Below are 26,657 nucleotides of genomic sequence, written 5' to 3'. Positions count from 1 at the left end.
CATACAGTGCCTGAATCCAAATTTTAAGCATGAAATTATTCATTTTGTGTGTGCAGGCACATGCATTTGTCTATATATCTGTATCTGGTGTCCTTGGGCCAGAGCACTTTTGTTGCTATAAAATGATGCCAGCTCTCTTTCTGGAGAAGTTGACAGGGAGACTCATAGCAACATGTTGATTTTTTCCATGTGACTATGGATCTGATATATACTTTCAAATGGAGTTCAGTCATTAAAGTTTTATGGTGAACTGCTTGGGTTGTGATGAAGTTTTTGCAACATAACACATTGTTCCTCCTCTTGACATGATGTGGCCCCGCTAAAAAAAGGCTAAATTTTGTACTAGAGGCTGAATTCACTGCAGAGGACTGAAGTTATGCTAATGGCCTATAAAGCAGAATTTCTTGTATTTCTTTGGGAGAAGTGGTTGCTTATTTGAGGTAGCTGTTAGACATTTTGGGAAGTGAAATCTTACTCAGAAGTGAAGGCTGCTTTCGTTATGACCCACTATTTAAGTAGTCAGTGTGTTTTTTCCCCTTTCTGACATGTAACTAACTGTAGAATCAGGTAAAGCTGAGCATGAAAGCTGATAGTGTTGTTTTGGGGTGGGAATATTCCTTCACCAAAGTCTGTCCTTGCTCTTTTTCCAGGGATCTGTTAAAACATAGATGTTGATGTATCATCTTTGTATCATCTGTAGTGCCTGAGTGGTTGTAATACATGGAATAAATAGATTTTCCAGCTATTTGATTTTGTCTAGATGGACTGATAGGAATGGCACACCTGTTATAAGCAGGTCTTGATCTGGAGCAGGATTTTGAGTCCCCCTGGAGCTCATGAGGATCTAAATTCATGCTGGAGCAGAAGACAGTGGGAGTCCATGTGGCGCTACAGTGCCGTGGTAGGGCTCATTTAAGCTTTTTCACATCAGTTTTGTAAGGCTTCAGCTGCAAAAGATTTTGAGTCCCCCTGGAGCTCATGAGGATCTAAATTCATGCTGGAGCAGAAGACAGTGGGAGTCCATGTGGCGCTACAGTGCCGTGGTAGGGCTCATTTAAGCTTTTTCACATCAGTTTTGTAAGGCTTCAGCTGCAAAAGGGATTTTTTGTTGGATTTTTGTTTTGTTTTGCTTTTTTAAAGATTTTTTCCTGGAAGGAAGAAAAACATTATTTATAATTAGGCTTTTTTTTTGTCCTTTCCTCTCACAGAGTACGGGCTTCCCTTGATTCTAAAAGGATTGTTTGCTTGGTTTTGCACTTTGATCTCTCTGCAGAGGGGAGGTTATGTGTGGCTGCAGCCTGCTTTGAATTTTGCCCCGTGGCATCAGTGAGGTTATATGACCTGTGAAGGTTTAGTTTATATCCTGAAGCTGATAGCAGGTGCTTATCTCTTCAGTTAGCAGGTCAGAACCTTCAGTTAGCAGCTCAGCATCTGCCCTTAAAATGGGTGCTGCGTTGTACCTTTGGGGCTAGAATGAGGATGGTTGTTATTTGAGTCATTTCCTCAGTACTTTCAGTCATTCTTGTCCTTACAAGGTACTTGGGAAAACCCTAGGTCAGGTTGGATGGGGCTCTGAGCAACCTGGTCTGGTTGAAGGTGTCTCTCTTCATTGCAGGGAGGTTGGACTGGGTGACAAGTAAAGGATCCTTCTCACCCAAACCATTTCAGGATTGGAGGAAAAGGCTGTTTTCCAGCATTCCTACTTTGAACTGCTAATTGTGACAAGGAAGGTAAATGTTAAAACTCTAGCAAATGCAAACCCTTGGTTGGGTTTTGGTTTTTGTTGGTTGGTTGGTTGATTTTTTCCTCTGGTTTTTAGCTCAAACATGTGAATTATTCCCTACCAGACTTCAGCCAAGTGAACTTAAATCCTGTAGCTGGACTGCTGTATCATTAGCTAACCAAAAGCCTGCTTCAAGCAAGTCATAAAAAGATGTTAGCTAGGAGATGTGATTCTGGACAGGAGGAGCTGTGAGAGATCTGTTCTGTCCCCACAGTTTGTGTCTAGGGGGCAAAGAGGAACATGACCAGTGAAGCTTTGCACCAAGGTTCTTCTCTGTCCATCAGTCATTCCCAGTTCATGTGAGGAAGCAGGAATGTTGCATCCTCTTTGCATCAAAAAGAACCAGAGAAACAAAGTTTGTGAGTGAGATGGATCCTTGGGTTCTGCAGGAGCAGAGCAGATGCTGAGCTCTGTGCTTGGCTGCACTGCTCCAGGGAGCTGTTTTGCCTTTTCCTTGGGGTGTCCCTTCATGCTGGGAGCTCCCCTTGTGGTTCATTGAGGGTGTGTTTTTACTCTTGCAAATTCTTCTTTTAAATGAAGACAACAAATACATTCCTGTAGTCTGACCAGAACTTGTAATTAACACCATAACTCATAAAGACAATGGCAAAAGTCATGAAAAGCGTGGCAGTTACATGCAAAAGTCACTACACTAGACTAACAAAAATCCTAATTTAAAAAAAGACAGTGAAATATATGTTAGCATAGGAACTACATAATTAGGGTAAAGATTTGTGTTTTCATTTTGGAAAAACAGTAGAAGGCAAGCTCTTTCTCTTTTCTGTAAACTGAAGGATTAAAAGGAGTTCTAGTGTCTTCAGGAACTGCTGGCCTGCATTTTATTTTTCCTTAATTCTGGGATACAATTGGCTAGAATTACCAGTGGGAGAAATAGCTGGAATAGCTTTCAGGTTTGCAAATCTAAATATTCAAGGATCTGTTTTACTGGTGGGTTGTACAGGCTTAAAAATTCAGGAGGAGGAGTGGTGTCAGCAGGGAGCAAGGTGGGATAATCTCCTGTGATATGGACAGGATCCCTTGCTGCCCAAGGGATTAAAGTGAAGTTAGGTTTTGGGAGTGGGAAGACTTTGGGAACTCTGGTCACTTCTGCAAATCCTACAGATGGAGGAAAAGGCTGTTGATAGTGGAGTGTCTGACATGACCTTGTGATGCCCCTGGTTGAACTGGGGTTCTTTAGAGGGTTGTGGTGAGAAGGAAGATTTGGAGATGTTAATTTTCTGGTGGATTCTGCATGCTGGCAGAGTTGGGAAGCAGATTGGTGTTGACTTGGCTGGATGGCATTTTTCTCTCTCAGCACGTGCAGAGGGTTTCTGGAAGTCCTTTAACTAGAGTTCTGTACTTTTAGTGCCTGGAACTCCGTAGCTTCTCTAGTTTGGCTTGGCTCCAGCTCCTCCAGCACTTTCAGATGGGAGTGGGATGTTGGTAGAGGTGAATCCTTTCTGTCTCTTTTGCTACACAAGACAGCTTAGATGAGGTTTGGGATTGGGAGTTCCAAGCTGCTGTAGACTGAGATATGAGCAGGTTATTCAGGCCCTGGAGGTTTAGAAAAGCCAGCTGCTGGTAGGGACCAGGCACTGCATGTGCTCTGTGCCATTTGTATCTGGTTTAGCACAACCAGTTCTTGCAACAACACAGCAGTAGTCCAGTACTGTGCTCATTTTTCCCAGTCTGACTCCCTTAGCATTACTTGACTCACTCCCATGATTCAGTCTCTGGATGCTGCTGGTGTTTGCTCCAGATGATATGTGCTCCTTCAGTACGAAGCTCTAGATGGAGTTCCCGTTTATTTGTCTCTGAGATGGGCTCCATGGTTTCGGAGGAGCCTACTCAGACTCTTTTAAATTGGTTGATAGAGAATAATAATTGCTTTTGGGTCTTTTGCCTCCTCAAATATTTTCTTCCTCTGACTCTGGCTGTCAAGAGACTATGGTTGCACTCATTTTTCAGAACACCAGTCTGAAATAAGTTCAGTGTGTGTGACTGGAATGTGAAAATGTCACTGGTGCTAAATACTGTCTCTTAATTTATGATTTCTTTTAAATTCAGTTTTTTTATTTGAAGCAGAATTTAAATGGAAATTATCATATATAATTTTAAATGCAAATTAAGTTACTGAATGTGTTTGTGGTACATGTTTTATCACTCCTAACATACACTCGCTCCCCCTTCTCCCTTTATTTCTCACACAAACAAGTTATTGCTTCCACAAAAACTCTTGTCAATGAGATGTTTTTTCAGACTAGTGAGCTCATGGCCGTCTGCTGGCAGAACTCTGCTCTGACTTAATACAAACGAAGGCTGCTGCCAGGAGTTTTTGGCTAATACCTGGGCCTTGAAGGAAGCTCTGTTTCACAGAGCAAGAATTGAGCTGCTGTCAGTGGTGCTTCCAGCAGCCTTGCCTACAAACTTCCCATCTGGATTTTTGGATGAGCCAGTCTTTGTATATGTGGTGCAGATTTGAGGGGGGAGGAATATGCGTTCCGGGCTAGGCTGGGCCTAAGCAGGAGTTTCTTTTCTACACTCACCTATTCATTGTGCAGTGATGTTGGTTAATTCTACCTGTGGAGAGTTTCAGCCACCTCCAGGTTTGCTCTGTTGCACTTTTGCAAGGTGCAGAACTTGTTGCTCGTGGAGCATGTGATCACAATGACAGGTGACAGCCAGAATAAAGTCAGTGTCCCACTGAGATCTGCTGAGAAGGAATGTGCTTCAGGTCTTTTACCTCTCCAACAGAGTGAGATCTCCAAGAGGAAATGATGGTGTGTTACATCTCCCAGCAGGAATTGCCCACCTGGCAAAGCTGACCAGGCTCCCATAGTTCCTGCAGATGTGTGGCTTATTGGGTATTACAAGGACACCTTTGGGATATCCCAGAGGTTAAGGAAAACATCTGGTTCCAATAGTTTGGGCACACAGCTGGACCAAACCTCCAGCCTTTCCTCAGGAGAATGTATTTATTCCAGGTCTGCTGACCCTAAGGTATATTTCTTCCACTTCTGTGCTGGCATAGAAGTTAAGAATATACTTGGAAGAAACCAAAAGAAAGAGCCCAAACCCCTAGATTTCAGCTCATTAGGTCTTGTATTGAGTTACACGATCTGAAGAGGTTAATGAAACTCTTTAAAACAAGGTTTCAATTTATCTGCTGATACATCACATCTCTGTGTAAACCCCACAGTGTTCAAAGACAGTCATGTTATTTTGTATGTGGGTGCATATTTTGTATTATATAGGAAGTGGTGGCATGTTGTCTGCTATTCCCTGTGCAGTGCTGGGGTTGGGGTTAGGATGGTGTTTACCCCTGGCAAAGGGAAAGCCTGGGACTGGATTCTTGCATGCTCAGCAGAGGAACTGTGGGTTCCTTGAAGCTGGACATTCTCTGCTCCTTCATTCCTCCCACAGCAATGCCTTGTGCTGAGGTATTCCAAAAATTCAGTTTTCCAGCCTTTGCAATTGCCTCAGAGCCCCAGGGAGCTGAAATGTCCAGGCCTGGGAATGCTGCTGGACAAGTGCTGTGATACATGCCTGGGCCAGAGCATGTCCCTGATGTGTCCCTATCCCCTGAGGGACCAGTCAAGTGCAACACCTGCAGGCGTGCTGGGGCTGGAACGCACTTTATCTCATGCACTTCATCCCCTGGGATGGAGATAGCTGAGATGGGAGTTTTTCCCATTGGAAAACAGCATGGTTAGGAGCCATGCTCTGCAGAATAAAGGCACATATGCATTTTTTGGGGATTCCAGTTACCCGGTTTCCTAGGAACTGGCTACTGAAAGACCTAAGTGTCCATTTCCTCTCTATTTACATCCAGACAGTGATGGGGGAAAAAACTACCCGTCCTTAAACTGTGTATTTGTGGTCAGGATTAAACCTTAAAGAGATAAATTGTGCATTTGCATTCTTCTCCACACCTCACTTGCTGGTGCAGCCTTCAGTGCTTGGCTCTCCCGGAGATTTGCCTGGCTTCAGTGGGTGATCCCTGGCATTTGTCCCTCTCCAGTGACTGCTCCCTGAAATCCACACAAAGAGAACAGACCAGCAGAAGGGAGAATTGTGATGTTGTGTCGTGCAGAAGCAGCAATCCCATCCACCGAGTGTCCCTCTGTTTTCATGATCCAGTTTCCTTAGCTGGGGATGGGAAACGTACAGCATCACTTACAGACGGCTGCAGAGCCTTTAGCTTACAAGATTAGAGTTAAGACCTCACTGTTTTTCTTTGTCTTCTCTTTAGCATTAACTCAGCTATCAGCACAGCACCAGTTTTCCATCACTTTGAGTCCAGTCAGTCTTTTCCAAGAGAGAATGTGTTCTGAGTCTGGCATCTGTAGTGTGTCCTGTGTGCTGACCCCACAGCAGCCATGTGTGCAGCACATGTGTGTCCATAGGAGAAAACCCTCTGGGTTTCTGTATCCCTGAGTGAAACATGAGATCACCAACTGGAGAGATTCAGATCCAGAAATTTTAGCTAGCCCAAAGTATTTGGAATTTAAAGTAGAAATGCTTTGCTTTGAATTTTTTTCCTTCCCTCCAGTACTAGTATTTCACTGCTTTAAAACTCTAAACCCTAAAAATCAGGGACCTCATATCAAAAAACCCAGAGTGTTTTTTTTTCAGTGCTGGAGGCAAAATACTTGGATGGGAAGAGAGATTTTTGTCTGTGAGTTTTGTGAGAGTTTCTTAAAAGCAGCACAGAGGAAAAGTTGTTCTTGATATTGGCCACAAATTTATCACTAGTCTGACAAGTACTCTGTGAATGCTCTGAGTAAACTGCTCTACAAAAGCTGAATATCTGTCATTTATTTCAGTGTATATTTTGGAAAGAATGTTAGCTTATTTTATCATTCCTGGCCCTGACACCCACTCCTTTTTTTGTGAGTTGGGAAAATCCATTAATCTTTTTGCTTTTGTTTCTCTCTCTGTAAAATGAAGCCACAGTGCTGCCTCAGTGCAAGGTAGAGACCCTTGCTGTGGGTTTTGGGCATGGCCTCTGACCTCTGTGATTCACATCACCCCATTCCCAGAGGTACATTGCAGATGAGCACACTTAACCATTCAAACCGAGAACACTGTAAAATCGATCAGGAAAAACTTCAGAAGATTTTAATTGATAAATTCATTATTTCATCCTAGCAGAGTGGTGTTTGTTGTGTTTTTCCTCCCCCCTTATTCAGAATCCTGTCAGCATATGAGGTTGTCACCTTTTCAGCTGTTTCTTCATCGGAAATGGGGTGGACAAAATTACATCCAGGAAAACTCTCTACTTCATCTGTAAAGGCTGAATATATTTTTCCCTGCTTGGCTGCAGTAGTTGTTTTTCTATTCTCTTAATTATGTATAAAACATTTTTAGCCATTTGCCAGCAAATATGATGTAATCCATTTATTTTCAAGCAGTGTACCATTCCATGCAATTCAGAGAACCTCTGTTTTCCAGGGTAACTGGCTACTTGAGGAAAATTAGGCCAAAATTATGAAGTCTCAAGTTCCATGCTGGCTTCAGCAAAGTCTAACTCTAAAATAACTCACTGATGACTGCAAGTGTTAGTTTAGGGTTGGTGAAAGCAAAGTTTGGCTTAAATTCCTTTATGCCAAGGGAAGCCTGTGCCAGGGAGAGAGTAATGAAACCTGCTGTGTTTGTGTGCTGTGAATTTGCAGTGGAGCAGGGGAAATGTCTGGTCTGATGTTGTTAAATATTTTGTGTTGTAGGTGTGTCTTGTAGGTTCACAGGGATGGTGCTTTGGTTGGGTTATTAAACTGCTGATTCTGAGAGGAGAGAGCTGGTCAGATCTCCAGTGCTGACGCTTCAGTTCTGCTTTTTTGTTGCCGATTCCTTGATTCCAGGATATGGGAGATTAAATGAGTTTTGTATTTCTTATAAAATTACTTTTCATGGGTGTTCTCTGAGGCTCTGATGATCCTTGAAAACACAAAAATCTGATATTCCTGGGTCTGTGACTAACTCAGGTGCTTTATCCTCTAGCTGTGCCACTTTGTGGAGTGTGACAAGTGGAACAAACTGCACGCTGGGCATCAGCCTGGCTGGTGCCTCACACAACCTCTGCCTGCTTGGGTGGTGGGGGTACCGTGCTTTGTGCAGGTGGTGAAGGGGAGAGTCTACAAATTGTTTGGAAGATGGACACAGCGGGAAGGACAGGCCCCAAAGGTCAAACTCAGTTTGACAGTGCAGTGAAGATGTGATGTGGTGAAGAGCTTGAGCTTCTTGCAGGCATTGAAGTGCTTGGAAACAGGGTCTGAATTAATTAAGTCCAGGAAGGGGGCATGAGTCAGTCCCTAAAGCCTGGCTGGTGAGTGCAGTATTGTGAAAGGTCACAGAAAGTGACTGTAAAGCTCATCCAGTCCCACCCCCTCACACAGACAGGGACACTGTCCACTATCCCAGGGTGCTCCAAGGCCTCTCCATCCTGGCCTTGGACACTTCCAGGGATCCAGGGGCAGCCACAGCTTTCCCAGGCACCCTGTGCAGGGTCTGCCCACCCTCACAGGGAACAATTCCTTCCCAATAGCCCATCTAATCCTGCCCTCTGGCAGTGGGAAGCCATTCTCTGTGTCCTGTGGCTCCACGCCCTTGTCCCAAGTCGTTCTCCAGCTCTTTTTGTAGGAGTGCTCCATTAGAATGACAGCCTGGCTCCCAAAGTATCTCCTCCTGTAGATTGGGAAAACCTCTTCCCTGCTGTAGAGGTGAAAGCTCTGCAGCCATTTGCCATTTTGTCATTCAGAGACAGTGACAAACCAGTTGGAACTATGCTGAGCATTTGATTTATTTATTTATACTTGTCTTGCATTACCTTTTCTGTATGGTTCTTTTTAATATTAATGCGAACTGCAAAGCTGGTGCATGTGCCTTGACTTGAAGACAGATTGTCCTGACCTGCACTCATCATCTCCTTTCATTTCCTGACCATATGGCAGGCAGCAGCATCCTGGGATATGTGTTTTGTGGACAATATTAGCTTCCTTCAGGTGGCTCCCACCAGCTGCAGCACCTTGGATATCTTAGGGTGGACTTGGAGAGAGTGTGGGTGTTTCCAGGAGCGTCTGCTATATGGCTGACTTTTGCTGCTGTGTTTTGAAGTTTCTTTAGCTGTTTTTGATACTGTGGGCCAGATTGAAAAGTGGTTTTGAAACAGAAATTCTTCTCCTTTGCTGAAGAGAGGTGTTAGCCCTGTGAATTCTTGAAAGGCCAGGTTGGACAGAGCTTGGAGCAACCTGGGCTAGTGGAAGGTGTCCCTGCCATGGCAGGGGATGGGACTGGATGGGCTTTAAGGCCCCTTCCAACCCAAGCTGTTTAGGATTCTCTGGCTTCCCATCAGCCACACACCTGAGTGATTTAAGAAGGAGCCTCAGCAGGTGACAGGGTTCAGTGGGATCAATAATGCAAATGTCTCACTACCTGTGATGTGATTTTCCTGTGAGATGGCACCTGGAGCCCGTGTTGGAGCTTAGGATCCATGTCTGAGCTGTGGAGCTGTGCTCTCCCAACCTGGAGCTCGTGGACCAGGATTTCTCCTGGTTTCTACCAGCATGTTCTTCACGAGTGTCTTTGTCCAGAGGCTGGGCTGCGTGGTGGGGGGGGAGAGCTGGCCTTGGACAGATCAGTCCCACTCCTTGCCTCGCCTCATGCTGTGCTCTAGGCAAAGCCTTGAATCATAGAATCATTAAGATTGGAGAAAGACTTAAAGGTCACAGTGGTCTGGCTGTAAAAGTGAGGATAACCTTGCCCTTGCCTGCAGGCTTGACTGGTCCCTGCAGAAACACAATTACAGAATGGAGTTACAGAATGCCTTGAGTTGCAAGAGACCCATAAGGGTCATGGGGTCACACTCCTTGCTCCTCACAGTGTTACCTAAAACTAAACTGTGTGACAAAGACCTTCACTGAGAACCTCCTTGAAAACAGACAGGGTTGGTGACATGACTTCCCTGGGGAGCCTGTTCCAGTGACACCCCTCTCAGTGAACTTTCCTAATAGTCCAACCTGACCTTCCCTGGTGCAGCTTCACTCTGTTTTCCCATGTCCTGTCGCTGGTCACTAGAGAAAGGAGTCTCCATCCATGGAAACATTCAAAAGCAGATATGATTTTGATTCAGACATGATTCTGGGCGGCCTGGTCTCGGTGGCCCTGCTAGAGGAAGGGGGGCACAATGACCTCCAGAGGTTCTTTCTGTGCTTTTTGTCCTGTGGTGCTGAATTACCAGCCCAGGGGGTTATGTTAGAAAGCTCCTGTGCAGCAGTGGGGTTGGCTGCCCCCTGGGACAGCCCCAGGGCTTGGAAGAGGAGGTGCTCCAGCAGCAGGAGGAAGGCCAGCCTACCTGCAGGCTTGCTGTGATCTAGGGCAGTGCCTGGGTCCCTTGTGAGATACAAGATGTAAAACATGGCAGCTCTTCTCCTCAGGAAGAATTTGTTACAGCTCCGTGGTTGACTTTTCTTGCTGTACCTCCTGACTGTTAGATTCTGTGCTAACATTCTTCATCCCAAAGGTAACTGACTTGCTTGTACAGAAGCTGTAGGAGAAATAGCCAAGAAATTCACTTCTGTTTCTATTCCTCTGTGTCTGTACTACATGTTATAAACACCTGGGATTTTATCATCCTTGTGTTGCCCAGTTTTCCTGCAAGCAGCCAGTAATTCACAGCCGGCTGAGGAGAGCAGGAGTGTTTATGATGTGCCTGTGCCAGCCTTGGCCCTGTTATCTTGCTCTGTAAGAATAAACTGAAGTTATTCTTAGTGTCTAAAGCTCCATGAGTTTCTGGGTGCACAGAGAGCTCATTGTGCTGCCTGCTGAGACAGTGCTGGGGATCACACAGTGAGGTTTTAGCGGGCGGTCTTGGTCCTGGGGAGGATTTTGGCTCTGGCCCTTCCAGCAGCACTGAAAGGGGAATGGTATTCCGTCAGCTGAGCGTAAACCCAACATGTTTTTCCTGTGTAGCATAGCAAACTTTGACTTGGATATGATAGATTTTTTATTATTCCCTTTCACAAGCAAACTAGAAATAGTTCACAGACATCTGCTGATCACAGTTTGAAAACTGCTGTTCTCAAGCTACCCTGGGTTGAATTCCATTGGAAAAAGTCTCGCTGACTTTTTCTGTTTCTGTAATCACAGAATCACAGAAGGGTTTGGGTTGACCTTTAAGCCCATCCAGTCCCATCCCTGCAATGGGCAGGGACACCTTCCACTAGCCCAGCTTGCTCCAAGCCCTGTTCAACCTGGCCTTGGACACTTTCAGGGATGGGGCAGCCACAACTCTGGGCAACATTGCTAAGTAAGATAGCTGGTACAAGACACCCTGAGGGTAATCAGCTCTAGAGGCAGGGATGGAATTACCCTCCCTTACTGGCTTGGGTTGGTTTGTGTTCGGTATTACCTATTCCTGGTGGGAGCATTGCAGATCCTTGGCGTGGAAAGAGTTTCCCTACATAAGCGGGCTAAAAAAAACCCCTGAAATTGTTGTAAATGCTTTTGCCTGTGCAAGGCAAGTCTGGAGCTCTCTCTTGGGGTCCAAACCTTTAAACTTGGCATGGCTCCCTGTGTGAGAGCAGGGCAGAAGGAGCTGTTGGATTGACAACAACCGTGTGCGTGTTGGCGGTGGCGCTGGGATTTCTCCGTGTGTCTGTAACAATCCGTTCATCTGGCACATGATCCTGCTGCAGCCCTCTCCGTGCCCAGACACTGAGCCCTTTCATGGAGAAATGCAGAGTCATATTTCTGAGTGCAAATTAGCCAGGGGATTGTTAGCAGTGTGGGCTTGGCCAGGCTCATTTCTGAGAGCAGCTCTGGCGCTGGAGCAGGGGAGGAGTGGGCAGACACCCCACGTGTGTGCTGCCAGCAGACGGGGGAGCCCAGGGCTGGCACCCCTGCTCTCTTGGGGGACAGCTTACACACAGGGCCAAGTGTCCTTCAGCCAAATGTCCTCCACTTTGACTCGCTGTCTCTCACAATTAGACTTTTCCATAGGGTGGTGCATCAAAAATATAATTCTTCGCACTGGGTTTGTTGTCCTGTGTGCCCCGGGAGTGCTCAGGAACTGTCCCAGCCTGCTGGGAGTTGCTGGGATGCTCCTGGGATGCATTGCTGCTGTTGCACTGGGTGACTCAGTGGTGAGGCTGCTGCATTAGAGCAGTCCCGAGCCTGGGATCCTGTCTGAGTCCAGACTTTCTTCCTGTCTCTAACTCCCCTTTTCCCGGCCTTTGTGAGCAAGGGCAGATTGTTATTCTCGTGGAATGGATGTGTACTGGTGGGGCACATGTGAGCCTCAGCTTTCTCTGCCTGTACAGCTCACAAGGGGCAGGGGAGGAGCAAGTACTGATCTCTTCACTCTCTGTGACCAGAGACACGAGTTGAGGAAATGGCTGGGGCTGGGCCAGGGCAGGGTCAGGCTGGAGATCAGGAGAGGTTCTTCCCCAGAGGGTGCTGGGCACTGCCCAGGCTCCCCAGGGAATGGTCACAGCCCCAAGGCTGTCAGAGATGCACAGGATGGGATTGTTGGGGTGTCTGGGCAGGGCAGGGTTGGACTGGATGATCCTGAGGGTCCCTTCAAACTCAGCATATTGTGTTGATCAAAGGAGCCTTCTCAGAGGTGGGCACAGGAAAGCACAAGGTACCATAGTGTGCTCTGCAGGTCTGGTGTGGACTCCTGCAATGTGACTGCAAAACCTGCAAAGGTGGCATTTTTCAAGCTGTCATTTAGTGCGTGTATCCCTGGATGCACACATCCAGCCCTGCTGAGCTGGAAGGTGTCTCCCAGCATTTGTGCCACGTTTTTTCAGGAATCGTCAGGCATACACCGAATGCTTTACTGTCTAGGTCGAGGTTTTCTTCAGGGTGTCTCTGTGCACCTGAGTATGCAGGCAGGTAGCAGCCTGCTGGAGACAGCTCTGCAGGGCTTGCTGCTCTTGTCCTGTTGACAGTCCTTTTCAGCCTGCAGCAACAGCAAAGGAATTCCTGGTCCACTGTGCCTGAGAGGCACAGAGTGAGGATGGAGATCAGCCCTGAGTTCAGAGCTGACCCCAAACAGACCTGTTGGGGTGGCAGTCCTGTTGCAGGGTCTGCACAGGGGGGTTGGTGAAAGCCTTCTAAAAAAATAGTAAATTACTGAGTGAAGGGCTTCCCTCAGCCCTGCTGGCGGGCTGGAGGCTGGTGAGCTGTGTTCTGAAGAGTGCTGCAGGGAAAAAAAAAAACTGTGTTTCAGTGACCTTTGCATCAAGCTGTGGATAAAGTTTGAAAATTCCAGGGAGTCTGATGTGAAAATATGGAGTAGTGTTGGTCTTCATTAACTGTTTAACTTTGAGCATCTCCCACCATTCTAAACATAGCCACTTTTCTCTCTCCAGAGGCAAAAAAAATCCTTTTGGATAGCTAGGCATCCTTTGCCACTTTGTTTGTAGGAAGAGCAGTTTGTTGCCTATTCTTACATTTCTCTACTCCAAATGCTTTTGGACCTCTTCTCCAAATGCCAAATCTGGGGTTCATCTCAGGGAGCACTGTTGCTGGCACTCATTGAGCTCTTCTTCCTGTTCTCTTATTCCGTTATTTTAGGTTTGTGATGGCCTCAAAGAAAAGCTGTCTGACAACTTTTGTGAAGAATGGCTTTATTGTTGCCTATCAGCAAAATTTTCACATAAAAGGGTCCGTTACTGTGTAAAGCTCTCCAGTGTCACACAAAACATCCTGCCAGTTTCCAGATCACAGAGCAGATTCTCAATTGGTAAAAGAAGTTGTCTTTTGCTCCACAATTAGCTTAGTGTGTTTCTTACTGCTGCTTGAACTCCTAATTGATAATGTGAATTAAAATATTCCATTTTCATTCCCTCATTTTTTATATTGTTTCTTTCAGCCAGCACTGGGCAAGAGATGAAAAATCACTTATTTGTAGCCATTTAATTCCACAGTATTTAATCAAGAGTGTGTTTCTGTGTGCTGAAATTACTTTTAGTCTTGTAGGATGTTTAGAATGAAAACCGATTTGTAATGAAGTCGTATTTCATATTTTAAGTCAAGAGTTCTTAAAAATGTCTTGCCTGGAAGGGTAATCCTTACACAGCTGGGAAGAATGGAACATACCAGCCTCACACACGTAACCTGGTTATATTCACCCAGTCCTGTTTGTCTCTGGATGGGGCTTGGAGCAACCTGGGCTGGTGGAAGGTGTCCCTGCCCATGGGATGGGATGAGTTCAAGGTCCCTTCCAGCCCAAATAGTTCAGTGGTTCTGTGCAGAACTGGTGAAAGCTCTTGTTGGGTGGTGTGGGACAGGATTGGGAAAGGATTTGGGTCCATGTTTCCCTCCCTGCTGGGTGTCTGGTGGTCCATGGTGTGAGTGTTCTCACGAGGGGTGAGGCAGGCTCTGGGACCTTGGCTCTGCTCTGTCTGCAGGCTTGGTGCAGAGGCTTCTCAGGTGTTTCTGTTTGGGGACCCTTGGCAATGTGCTACAGGCCCATATTCAATGTGACCATGGAAAAATCAGTGGTGCTGAGCAACTAAATATGAAACCCATCAATTTTTTTTGTTAGCAGAGACAAGAATATTTCTGAATCCCAGTGTTCCTTCCCAATGGCTTACACACTTGCATTAATCTCAAACAGCTGCATCAGCTAGTGTCTGAGTTAGTTGCTGGAATTAAGCTATCCTTTCAGAAATTACACAACTGTTGCAATTAATTCCTTCTTTGAACAATTGATTTCAGAGGCCAGTCACTATCCTGATCCTGCACGTATGGGATTTCCTGGGCTTCCCTTAGGGGCCTTGTTCCCTTGAAGCCAAGACTGCTTGGAAATACTCACAAGATGCAGCTGGCTTTTCATTTCTTTAAAGCTTAGCAGCTTTAAAGCATGGGGAGAGCTAAAGACAGAGGGAGGACTTGGGATTGAAGCAGCAAGAACCTCCTTTGTATTGCAAGAGAATTCCCATTGCATGGATGCCAGGGAAGCTGTTGACTTCTGGCATGAGGGAGCCGGAAGGGTTGATTTAGATTAGATAAAAGGAAGAAGTTTTTTACAATTAGGGTGGTAAGGCCCTGGCACAGGGTGCCCAGAGGAGCTGCCCCATCCCTGGCAGTGCCCAAGGCCAGGCTGGACAGGGCTTGGAGCAACTTGGGATCATGGAAGGTGTCCCTGCCCATGGCAGGGGGTGGAATGGGACGGGCTTTAAGGTCCCTTCCAACTCAAATCATTCTGGGATTCCACAATTCTGTCATGGGGAGTGAGGGACAAGAAAGTGAGTGATTTCTTGAGGTAGCATGGAAAGAGCACAGATCCTGGTGTGTACAGAAGTATGTACACACATACATCTGTGAGTCATTCACTTGGACTTGGAAGACCACTGAAGGTTTTAAAATCAGTGCTGCTGCCAGCAAAATCCATTATCCACAGCTGCTGAAGGGCACTGGGAAAAAGAGTTAGAGGGGAGCCCTGTGTGCTGCATTCCTGTGCTCTGAGGTCCTGTTCTTGTACAGCTGCCCAGCCTGGGGAGCAGCGCTGCTCCTGTTGCTGGTTCCACGCTCCCACGCAGCTCCCTGCCACCCATCTGGGCCCAGGTGGCTTCGGGACCGAGTTAAAATAAAAAAAAAAAACAAAAGAAGGTACTTCCAAAAGTCTGTCCTTAATTAAGGAAAGCCTAGAACAAATGCCAAGTCCCTACGAAGCCAAAAAGTCTTATACATACGTTAGAATTTTGGCAACTTATTTAAATGCTTAAGCAGTTCTTTGAACTTGGGCTGAATGTTCAGGCTCTGTTTATGAAGTGTGTGAGCATAATTGTGCTAAAATAAGTGATTTAGATGGTTTGGATCTGTCCAGAGTTGTTGGTGTGTTATCCCTGATCCCATGGGTGCCTGGGAGATCTGAGATACCGAGTTTCAAATTCACAGATGTGAGGTAGGGCTGGCAGAGCTCAAAATCATCTATTACCTGAGTCTCATCTCTGCTGGATGAGCAGGAGCCATATCTGCCTGTCAGTGGGGGAGTGTTTGGAAGGACACGGGGAGCCCTGCTTGGTTTGTTGCTTTTTTGAGATGATCCTGGGCAGGAGAGTACAGAGTAGTTGACAGTAACTCCATTTAAAATTATACAAGAGACTAATCAAATAGTTTGGGTTGGAAGGGACCTTAAAGCTCATCTTGTCCCACCCAGGGACACCATCCCCTAGACCAGGCTGCTGCAATCCCCATCCAGCCTGCCCTTGGATACTTCCAGGGACTTAATCTGTGGTAAAAACAGACATTTTCACAGCTGAAATTAAATCTCTCTTACTGTGCTTCAGAAGTGTTTTGCTTCTGTCTTGAGTTTGTTTCCCTTCTTCTTTAGGATCCATCCCTTCTCTTCCAGTCTCTTTTAGTGCACTGTTCCTAGTCAAGGTAATTCATCCCCGGCTCCCAGTGGAAACTGCCACTTCGGGGGGTGGGGGTTATATTTTGACTTGGTTTTCCAAGCCTGGCAGCTTTCAGACAAAAAGAGCAGGGAGAAATGACTCGTCTGTTACTTTATTTACCACTTGTTTTGGGAAAACGAAATCCAAATTTATGTTTGACTCATATTAGCGCTCTGTGGCTGGACTCTGCTTTTTCAGTTATTTTTGGCTGGGCTGATCTCACACCCAGCATGAGCAGGGCAGCCTGGGTGACAGGAGCTCAGCTCCACTCAGACCAGGAGCTCTTGGGGCTGCCTCAAGGGACTGAAAGCCAAAGGCTTTTATGCAGGATCTAAATGCAGAGGTTAAAACTCCCATCCTGTGCTCTGTTCGTTGTGTGTCGTTAGTGTTGCGGTAAAAAACTGCTGCTGGAGTAAATTATTAATAGTGGCTGGGGCTGGATGAAGTGCTGTGGATTTTTCCAGTGCTCTGGGGTCTGAAATCCCTGGAGTCTCCCCAGAGCACTGGGGGAACCCCCTGTGCAGTGCCTGTTGCTGCTGGCTGGGCTCAGGAGGTGCTCAGGTGTGGTAATCTCATATCCTCTGAACAAAGAGAGACAAAGCTCTCCCAGGATTTTCCTGGGAAGCTGTAAGAAAGCTCAGAGTCAGAATTAAAACAATTATTATCTCAATCTCTGCACCTGGCAGGTAATCTCTCTTTGTCAAAGATGTTTACAAGAAGGAGTTGTCCCTTCTTGACCAATAGGTAAGAGAAGATTCCTAAAGCCCAATGAGTTCTTAGGTCCACCATTGTTTCTATAAGAATGGTGGATTTCTAATAATAAAGTGTTTTTCATGCCTTGAAGATGGAGAAGATGGAGGATGCCTTGAGGATACAGAAGATGGAGTCTCTGTATCACCTTTGTCTGTCCCCAGTACCCCATTGGTGATACTCAGGAAGGTGCTGAGTCCTGATCTGAGGGCTGAGCTTTGTCCTAGAGTATTTGAGCACCTCTGTTAGCACAAGTTCTGGAACTGAGCACACAGAAATGTGCTTCCTCCATCACTTGGGTGTGAGCTGTAACCTCTCTCTCAATGTTTTATGCTGCTCAGCTCTCAGGAAAATGGCCATGGGGAGGTACTGGTGTTTTGTTCCCAGTTTCTGTGTTACAGCTGTTAGGGATGATCTACTAACAGGCTTCCCTTTGACTTTGGGCTTTGCTTTGGGGGAGACCCTGTGGGTTTAGGGCACAGGGTCATCCTATGGCTCTTGCTTCAGTGGAACTCAGCATTGCACCACATCCCATGGCAGGCCTTGTGGGTGAATTGAACCCCTGGCTGCAGGCAGAGAGGAGCCAAGGCAGACAGTTCAAGCGGACATCCCTGGGGCTTCCTGGAATTTGGGTGCATTTGCAACTTAGTTCTGCAAGCAGCAGGAGCCCTGGAAAGCCAAGTGCATCCTCCTCCTGTGAACCATTTTCATTGCAAGCCCAGCATCAGCAGCCTCCTGACCGCTGTCATCCTTTGTGTGTTCCCAGCAGAGTGATGGGAAGGGCCCACTGCAACCCAGGTGTGCAGATTTGGCTCTGACAGCCATAAAGGGTGAGCCCAATACCCTCCTCGAGCCCATCAGTCTTCAAAACACTGACAGAAAGGGAAAGGAAAAAGGAGCAAAAGCTCCTTACCACTTTTGTTTTTGAAAGCTGGCTACCTCCAGCCAGTCCTGACTCAGCTCTGCACTGCTTGGAAGTGAAGCACTGCTTGAAGCTGTCCTTCTCACCCTTTTTTTGCTGAAAGGAGAGGGTGGTAAATGTTAAATTCAGTAGGAAAATTACTGCAGGGCCCTGGCTGTGGAGTTTGCCTCTGCTTGTGTCTCAGCATAACCCCATACTCTTGACAAGCCAGCAGCACACAGGATGCATTTTGTCCTCTAGTATTTTTCCTATACAGATGGTGGAGGTGAAAATTTTCTTCTCTGACCCAGTGCCTGAGGTAAATGAATTAAATAGCTTGGGAGGACAGGCCAGAGTGTGAAGAAGTGAAAAAGGGGGATTGTTATTTTTAATTCCCGTTTTGGGGAGTAAAAGAGGAGAGCAACCATCAAAGCCTAAATTAACTCCCCCTCGGAAACATAATTTGAGGGGACATTATCAAGCTAAAAATATGAGCAGTTTGTAAAAGGAGCTGTTTTCTGCATGTGCTGCTACTCACATTACTTAATTAAAACAGGAGGTGCTTAACATCGTGCTTTGATTTTCCACTGTGCATGATCCGTGAGTTTTTTTGGGAGGGGGTACTTTGCTGAGCATGAACAATGAGGGCTTGTGTCCATGGTACAGCTCCTGGGTAAAGCCAAAGTCAATATTGAAGTGGTTGTAGTTCTGTCGACATAAGCCCCTCTACGAACATTCTCACTCAAACTTTGCAAAAATGTAACTTCTGTTTATTGGACATGGGTTTAAATCTGAGTGGAAAAAGCTGCCATGTTACTGGAATAGAGGTGTCCATCTGGAGGTATGTTCTGGTCTATTTATTAAACTTTCTTTTCTGAAAAGAGTGGGAGGAATTCGAATTTTTTCCGCTATTTTTTTCCTGGTTGTGTTGCACAGGCTTTGGGTTGTAAATCTTATAGGGGACCTTTTTTCTTTAATTAAATCCTAGATGTTTGTAGTCAGCTCTTGAAAAAGGTGTTGCTGATCCACTTGAAAACCAGGATTTGAACCTGGTGCCGGCTCAACAACATTGCTGATAGACTCCCACACAGATAATGGTGCTTTCAGAAAATACACCCAAAAATTCACTCACTGCCTTAGTCTAAGGGCCATGTGGACAAGCCATGCTCCTGGTGAGCTGAGGGGAGCTGGGTTATGGTGATCCACTCTCTTCATCCTGTCAAGTGCAGATCACAGACCAGTAAGGATAAGAGGATGGAGTAAAAATACTTTTCCAGTGGGCAGAGGTGATAGCATCTCTTGTGTAATGTGTTCTCACCAGTGAACTGAAGTCTTAAACTGTGTACTTGGCTTCTTGAAATGCTACAGAGTGCTACAGAAGAACTGTTTATAATGTGGAGTGTCCTGATGTGCCTCTCAGGGCTTGAGGAGCTCTTGCTCCCAGTGAGAAGCCCTGCTCACATTTTAATTAGCTTGTTTTTCTTGAGCAGGGTTTGTCATTTAAAAAAAAAAAAAAAAAAAGAGGGAAAAATAAAGTATGTGCCTGTTTTTCCACACAGTGCTATTGCAAACACCAGAGCTGCTGGTTTTTTCTGGGGGGAAAGGTGAAGTGGTTCAGATACTACAAAAAGAGTTAGTGCTGATGCTGTTTGATCTTAAATTAATTTATCCACTAAGCTAATAATGATAATTGCTTTTGTAATGGCTTGGTTTGTTTGGGGTTTTGGGGGGGGGTTGGTTTGGGTCATTTTTGTTGGGTTTTTTTGAGCCCAAAGCTGGAAGAACAAAGGTTTGCCAAACTGCTAGTCATAGGGCGTGTTTCATCCAGGGTGGAACAGACTTTATTGCCTTTGAGGACTTCTGGGCTTAGAAATGCTGCTGGGTGGATAGTCCTGGAGAAAGCTGTCCCTCCTTTGTGCCAGAGCCTTGGCTGATCCGTGCCTTCAAGAGGTCTTCTGGGATGTGGATTTACCTTCCATGTATCACCATGACAGCCTGGGCACTAAAGTCATAGAATCATGGAATGGTTTGGGTTGGAAAACGCCATTTTCTTCCAGCAGATTCCTTGTGGGTAGATTTAGAAATCCCTGCAGCTCCCATTCTTTCATATTGCTTCTGCCTGGAGGAGGTTGGCTGATGGTGTCATCCAGGGTGAATTTTGTCAAGGGCCTGCTGCCCTACCAGGAGCAGGCTGGAGTACTCCAGATGTGATGGGAAGAGCATCCTTCATCCCCCTTGTTGTGCTTAGGGAGGCAGAGGTCTTCCTCTAACTCTGCCCAATCACTGCCATTCAACTTCAGGGTTTCTTCTGCTAGTCAGAGATTTGGGCTTTGTGTAGCAGCTCTGGTAATCATGGTAACCCTTTTCTCTGAGGTTGGATGACTCTACATTTTCACATTGTCACGGAAATTTGTGTTTCATTTGAGAGCTCTGGGTTTCTATTGCACAGTCCTGCAAACAGCTTCCCATCTAAAACATTTTGGGCTTGTGTGTGCACAGAGTTGAATGGAGAAGGATCTCCTGGCTGAGATGGGAGCAGCCAACATGAAACTGAGATTAGTTTGACATGTGTGCAGCTGGAGCTTCCCCTTTCCCTGCCCAGACTGCAGCAAATCCCTTCACATGTCCCCACTGAGTCTGTGAGGTTAGAAGGACTGGGATGAGGTTGGAAAGAATGGGATGAGGCTTGCTGAGGGGAAGAGGCACGCGGACCTGACTCTGTGAGAGCTGTGTGCTTACTTTAAGGTGTCTCCGTCGTCCTTAAGGCTGGTCTGGACCTGGCAAAGAGGATGTTGTGGGATGAGCTGCTACATTCCCCAGGGTGGCCACCATCCTCTTGGCCTCGTTTGGTGATGCCCAGTTGCATTGTGGCCCCAGTGCCACCTTCTTGTGCCACTGCAGCTCCAGTGACGACCATGAACATGAAGCCATTTCCCCAGCTCTCTGGTATTTTAGGAATTCTGGAGCTGTTTGCTGACTGTGCAGCTGGAACGTGGGAGGAAAGCAGAGTGAGACCTGCGAAAGGCCTTGGTGGCTGTGGGAGCCCAAGGAAGTGTGTGAAAATGGGCTCCAGGGGATGAGCTTCATCCATGAAACACAGGGAGCAAGTTGGATTTAGACCAAGTCAGCACTGAGACTGTTTTAGTCCAGTTTGAACAGCATTGCCAACCAGATCTACAGTGCAGCATGAGCCAGGGTCTTGGACTAAAGCAAACCCTGGAGCCATGACGAAGCCCAGCCTTGCTCTGTGACAGGAGAGCAGTTCATGACACAGGAACCAGCCTCCAACACTTGCTGAACTTTCACTATTTATTGTTTCAGCAGACATGAATAAATACTCAACAAATAAGCCCCCTGGCCTTAAGTGATTGTGGTGTTCTGACTATAAATAAACTGAAAATCCAAGTTCTTGGTTCTTTTTTTACTTTAAAGCAGGCTAGACCCCATGGGAATGGTATGTTCCTGTTGCACAAACTGAAAAGGGTTCATGTCCTGGTTTTCATCCATGGGGTCATATGGTGGCTTGGAGTGGAGGTATTTTCCTGAAATAGCTTTGGAGTGGCTGTAGGGTTTGGGACATGCCTCCTTTCTGCATGTCCTCCCCTGGCTACAGGGAGCTCTGTCTTTGAGTAAGGTAGAGGATGTTCTGGGAAGTGCCTTTGGGTCTCTGGAGCTGGAGGATGAGCCAAGAAATGTACAGCAGTTGAGGGGAGCTTCCAGCAACCTCCCTCAGTGATGTGTTTCACACTGGCTTTACTGTCTGCACCAAACCTTGTGGCACTATTTATACTCCCAGAGGAATAGGAAGGGATTGTAAATTCCCAGTGGAGCTTGCTGAGCTGTGCACTGCCACAGGACTGTGCTTTCCTGCCCATTCCAGCTAGGAAAAATGAGCAACCCTTTCAGTGACAGGAGTTTGTGGTGGGATCTGACACAGCCCCATGGTGGGTGTGCAAAGCCCTGGTCCCAGGGAAGGCAGCTGGGGAGGAGCAGCTGGGATGGGACTTGGCTCACTCATCCTGTGGCTTGAAGCCTTGAGCATCCCAGGCAGAGAGCAGTGTGCGGGAGCATTTCCGTGGGATTGCTGTCAGGGGTGTGAATCTGTGCCTCCTGCTCCAGTCTGCTCAGCTCAACCCTGAGGGGAAAAAGCCATTCTTCAGCGAGCACTGTGTCCCTCCCCTCCACTAAGGGCACATTTTAGTCATTTGTTTCAGTTGTTAAGTGGTTCTTCTGTCAGCCCCCACAGGCTTTGTGCCCTTTCCACAGTGGTGGTACTCAGTTGCCAGCGGGGCTTAAACCTCAGCTGCATGTCTTGTCCTTTTTGTTGGCTGGACTGGACAGAGGGCTCCATGGTAAAGCAGGGTTTAGGCAGAGTCACAAACCTCGTGCTAACGTGCTTCCTTTGCTCTTGCTTTGCCAGGGCAGCCACTGACCACAACATTGACAACACCACGGCGATCCTCAGGGAGTGGCTGAAGAACGTGCAGCACCTGTACCACGATGTGGAGTGGAGACCCATGGAGGAACCCCCGTGAGTACCTGGGAGGGCTCTTGGCTGCACGGCCCAAATTCCCGAGGACTGCTGTTTCCAAAGCAGGAGTTGGTACTAAATGTCCAAGTGTTAAAATGTGGATTATTTGCTTTCTGGAGTCTGTCCCATTAAAATTGTTTTCTTAGGGAAAAAGGTGAGGTAAGGTCTCTAGAAAGGTCTCCGACTTTAGTGAAGCACCTCATGCAGAATTTTGTGGAAGAAACTATTTTCCATTCAGTTATTTAGCATCTGTAGCTGCTCTCTTTGCATGGTAAACAAATTACATCAGGAGCTACAGGGAATTAAAATTATCATTCTTTATTTGCAAGGAAGCAGAGAAATTATAGCCCATTCAATAGTATCTATGAAAGCTCTGACACATCAAATATTCAGTAAGTGCTGAGCCATAGAATTAGATTTAATTCCACATATTTTGCCTTTACGTGATTTGCAGGACCATTGCTTTGAAATATGGTGTGTTGGGTTTTTATTACTTTAATTTTTATTTGTTTTTAAGATCAGCTGTTCCTGGGTTTGTTCTATTTTCAGTTTCTTCCCTCAAGGAAAATTACATCAGTTTCCCCTTTCTTTAGGCCTGCTTTTATATTTGAGTTCCTCACTGCAGTGATGGGGAGGGAGCTTGTGGTACAAACCCCCAGGGAGTGCTGGTTTTATTGACATTTTTAATCCTTTCATTTGAATTGTCTTTCCTTCGTCCTACCAAACTTTGCTTAAGTTCTGCAAAAAGCTTTTGAAATTCTTAGCTCCTTCCCTGACTTAACTCTGGCACTGTTTCAAAGTCCTGGATTTTTATTCCTCGTTGGGATCTGCCTCTGGATTCCCTTCCATCTTTGTTCAAAAGCCATTGCTTTTGGAGCTGAAGGCAGAGCCATTTGCTGCCGTGCTGGGGCTTGTGAGGCCAGGTATTGGGAGATTCAGGGGCTGCTCCTGGCATGTGTTAGCAGTTCCCAATAATGCCCAGAGCCCCAGGGGAGGCCAGGCTGCCTTCACATCCCAGCCCTGCTGGTTCTGCTGGGCTGAGGGGGGCTGGATTTGCAGCCTGGCAGGGGGCAGATGAGTTTGTACCCCAGGTGAGGCAGCGTCAGGGGGCTGCAGGTGGGTTTGGAGGTCCCCTCTCTGCTGCTCAGCAGCTCCTGCACTGGGTGGTGGTGTCAGAAAACTGGCACTGCTTGTTCTCTGGTGCCTTCTGTGCTCATGCCAGCACAGAACTTGGAATTATTCTTCCTCAAAACCTCTCCTGGGTTGCCTGAGGTGACTCTAATGCTGTTTTGCTTTCATAATAAAGGCAGCAATGGAACTCTCCTTCCCTTCTCCTTCCCTTCTCCTTCCCTTCTCCTTCCCTTCTCCTTCCCTTCTCCTTCCCTTCTCCTTCCCCTTCTCCTTCCCCTTCTCCTTCCCCTTCCCCTTCCCCTTCCCCTTCCCCTTCTCCTTCCCCTTCTCCTTCCCCTTCTCCTTCCCCTTCTCCTTCCCCTTCTCCTTCCCCTTCTCCTTCCCCTTCTCCTTCCCCTTCTCCTTCCCCTTCTCCTTCCCCTTCTCCTTCCCCTTCTCCTTCCCCTTCTCCTTCCCTTCTCCTTCCCTTCTCCTTCCCTTCTCCTTCCCTTCTCCTTCCCTTCTCTTTCCCTTCTCTTTCCCTTCTCTTTCCCTTCTCTTTCCCTTCTCCTTCCCTTCTCCTTCCCTTCTCCTTCCCCTTCTCCTTCCCTTTTTTTATTTTTTCCTTTTTTCGTTTCTTTCTCTTTTTTAATTTTTTTTCTTTTTCTTTCTTTTTCTTCAGTGTACTAAAGCCCAGACATGTATTACAGTCCCTTTTTTATTTCTTTTCTAGGTCTTACCCAGAAGAAATTGGGCCAAAGCATTGGCCCAGCTCTCGATTCACTCACGTGATGAAGCTGCGACAGGCTGCGCTGCGCACGGCCCGCGAGAAGTGGTCAGACTATATCCTGGTAAGTAGGAGGTTTGATTTATTGCAAAAGCTTTCCAGGTGCTCACTTGGGTGCTGGGGGCTGTCAGAAAGTTTTCTCTCCAGCTAAAGACGAGATGTCATAGGTTATTTCGTGGTATGGTGAGCCAGAGACTTGGCGGTGAGGGAGGTGAGTCCTGGCTAAGCTTGGAGCTTTCTCCACAGGCACCAGGATTGAACACAGTCCTGGTGGTGGGAGGTGCCCGCAAGGGTCCCCCAGATTGAACCCCCACCTGGTGAAATGTAAGGGAAATAGTTGTGCAGGCACTTGTGGGAAGATGCTGCCTTTGGTCACTGTGAGGGGGGTGTTCCCAAAGCCTCCAAGCAAGGTGAGGTGTGAGGGGAGTTGAGGAGTTGTTCTTGATGCTTTTCACAGAATGAACTCATCCTGAATTTCCAGTGATGTTATTTTCCCTGGCAGCTCCCTGGTCCCTGTGCTGGCATGAGGTTGCATGGAGTCAGGGAAGCTCTCTGCCCATCTTGTTGCTGTGCCCAGGAGCAGCTGCCCCCAGGTTCCCTGTGACAGCCCTGTGATCTAGGGAGTCAAACCCACCAGCTCACTGCTTTTAGGGTAGTTTTTTGCTGACCTCATGGAATCTTAAAATTGTTAACATTGGAAAAGGCCTGAGATCTCTGAGTCCAGTTGTTGACCTGCTGTGTTCACCATTAAGCCACATTCCCAAGTGCCAGATGCACCATTTTTCAACACTTCCAGAGATGGTGACTCCACCCCTGCCCTGGACAGCCTATTTCAATGCCTGGCCATTCTTTTAGGAGGAATTTTTCCTAATATCCAATCTGAACTTCCCATCGTGCAGAGCCCAACTACCCCTGGCTGTCCCCTCCTGTCAGGGAGTTGTGCAAAGCCACAGGGTCCCCCTGAGCCTCCTTTTCTCCAGACTGAGCCCCTTTCCCAGCTCCCTCAGCTGTTCTGGTGCTCCATTCCCTTCCCTGGACCTGCTCCAGCTCCTCAAGGTCTTTTCTCATTGCGAGGGGCCAGAGGTGCCCTAGCAGTGGCAGCACAGGGGACAGGCACTGCCCTGGGCCTGTGGCCACACCAGGGCTGCTGATGTGCCTCTGGCTGCCTCATTCCCAAGAAAGCATCAGGGGAATCATACTGTTTAATCTGTTAACAGGTTTTTTTCTTCTTCCTTCCCTAGTTTGTTGATGCAGATAATTTACTGACCAACCCGGAGACCCTGAACCTGCTGATAGCAGAAAACAAGACCCTGGTGGCACCGATGCTCGAGTCCCGCTCCCTCTACTCCAACTTCTGGTGTGGCATCACTCCCCAGGCAGGTGACCTCGTGAAGGGTGCTGGGGGCTGTGTGACTGGTGTCCTCCAGGGGCTCCTGCCCCTGTCTCTGGAGCAGCAGGCATCCTTCCTGTTCTCTGGGCTTTCCCATCTGCTGCTGTAGCTGTGAGGTGGTGTTAACACAGGGTGTGATCCCACACAAACCATACTGATGAACAGATCAGAATTTTTTTTAAGGTGGTTGCATGTTTCTGTAATGGCCTTAAAACCCTTGGTGCATAATTTTAGGCCTTTTTTTTGTATAGTGATGCTAATCCAAGAGGAATTTGCTTTTCTTTCCACACATCTCCATTGAGCCTAAGTTATCTTTCTCATCTGTGAATGATGAGTGTTACTTCCCCAAAATACTTTTCTTTCCTCTGGCAATCCCCTTCTGGGTTTTTGAGGAATATATTTGTCTTTAAAGCACTCAGTGATTTTTTTTATTCTACAGAAATCCCTGTCTGAATCTCTTTTTTGACACCCACACCATCTTCTGGCAAGGAGTTCCACAGTTCGGACCGAGTAATTGGATAAAAAAATAGCAGGAAAAGGTCCTGAACTTTCCAAATTCTTGGGAAGTAAATAGAGAGATAAGAAAGGGGGTGTGACGAGGTGTGTTTGCTTGTTTCACTTGGGTTTGTTTGCTTTGTTTGAAAATGGATATATAAACTTCATAGCAAAGGTATTGATTGTGCTTTAAGTTTTTAAGGCTAAGTCCTGAGCCAGGCTTTCCACTGGGGTACATCAGCCCTGCTTCCCAGGCTGGGGTGGATCTCTGCCCATGTACACCAGCCCCAGCCCTACCTCTCCAGCAGGAAGTTTCCACCATTACCAGCACTAACTGAGAAGAGGGGAGAGGAAAACCAGCAAAGGCATCTTGCAAAATTGGGTTTAAAAAAAAAAAAATCCTGCTGGAGTGAAGAGGAAAGTTCTCCCTTTATTTTTCCTTTTCTCTTGTTTCTGCATGGGCTTCATGTGCTCAGCTTTGCTCTCCCAGAGGGCTTGGGCAGGG

The 26,657-nt window shown here is 46.8% G+C and overlaps 1 protein-coding gene across 1 annotated transcript in view; it reads left to right on the top strand.

Annotated features, from left to right (window-relative positions):
- Positions 1–26,657, top strand: part of COLGALT2 (collagen beta(1-O)galactosyltransferase 2) — a 46,672-nt gene that overhangs the window by 7,095 nt on the left and 12,920 nt on the right. The window contains exons 2-4 of the mRNA XM_038143887.1: positions 22,260–22,370; positions 24,214–24,331; positions 25,509–25,643. Of these exons, the coding sequence (XP_037999815.1) occupies positions 22,260–22,370; positions 24,214–24,331; positions 25,509–25,643 (364 nt within the window). The remainder of the gene's footprint in view (positions 1–22,259; positions 22,371–24,213; positions 24,332–25,508; positions 25,644–26,657) is intronic.

This window comes from Motacilla alba, chromosome 8, assembly GCF_015832195.1.
Source record: "Motacilla alba alba isolate MOTALB_02 chromosome 8, Motacilla_alba_V1.0_pri, whole genome shotgun sequence".
NCBI classification, from domain to species: domain Eukaryota; kingdom Metazoa; phylum Chordata; class Aves; order Passeriformes; family Motacillidae; genus Motacilla; species Motacilla alba.
This window is presented reverse-complemented; position numbering and strand designations above follow the sequence as displayed.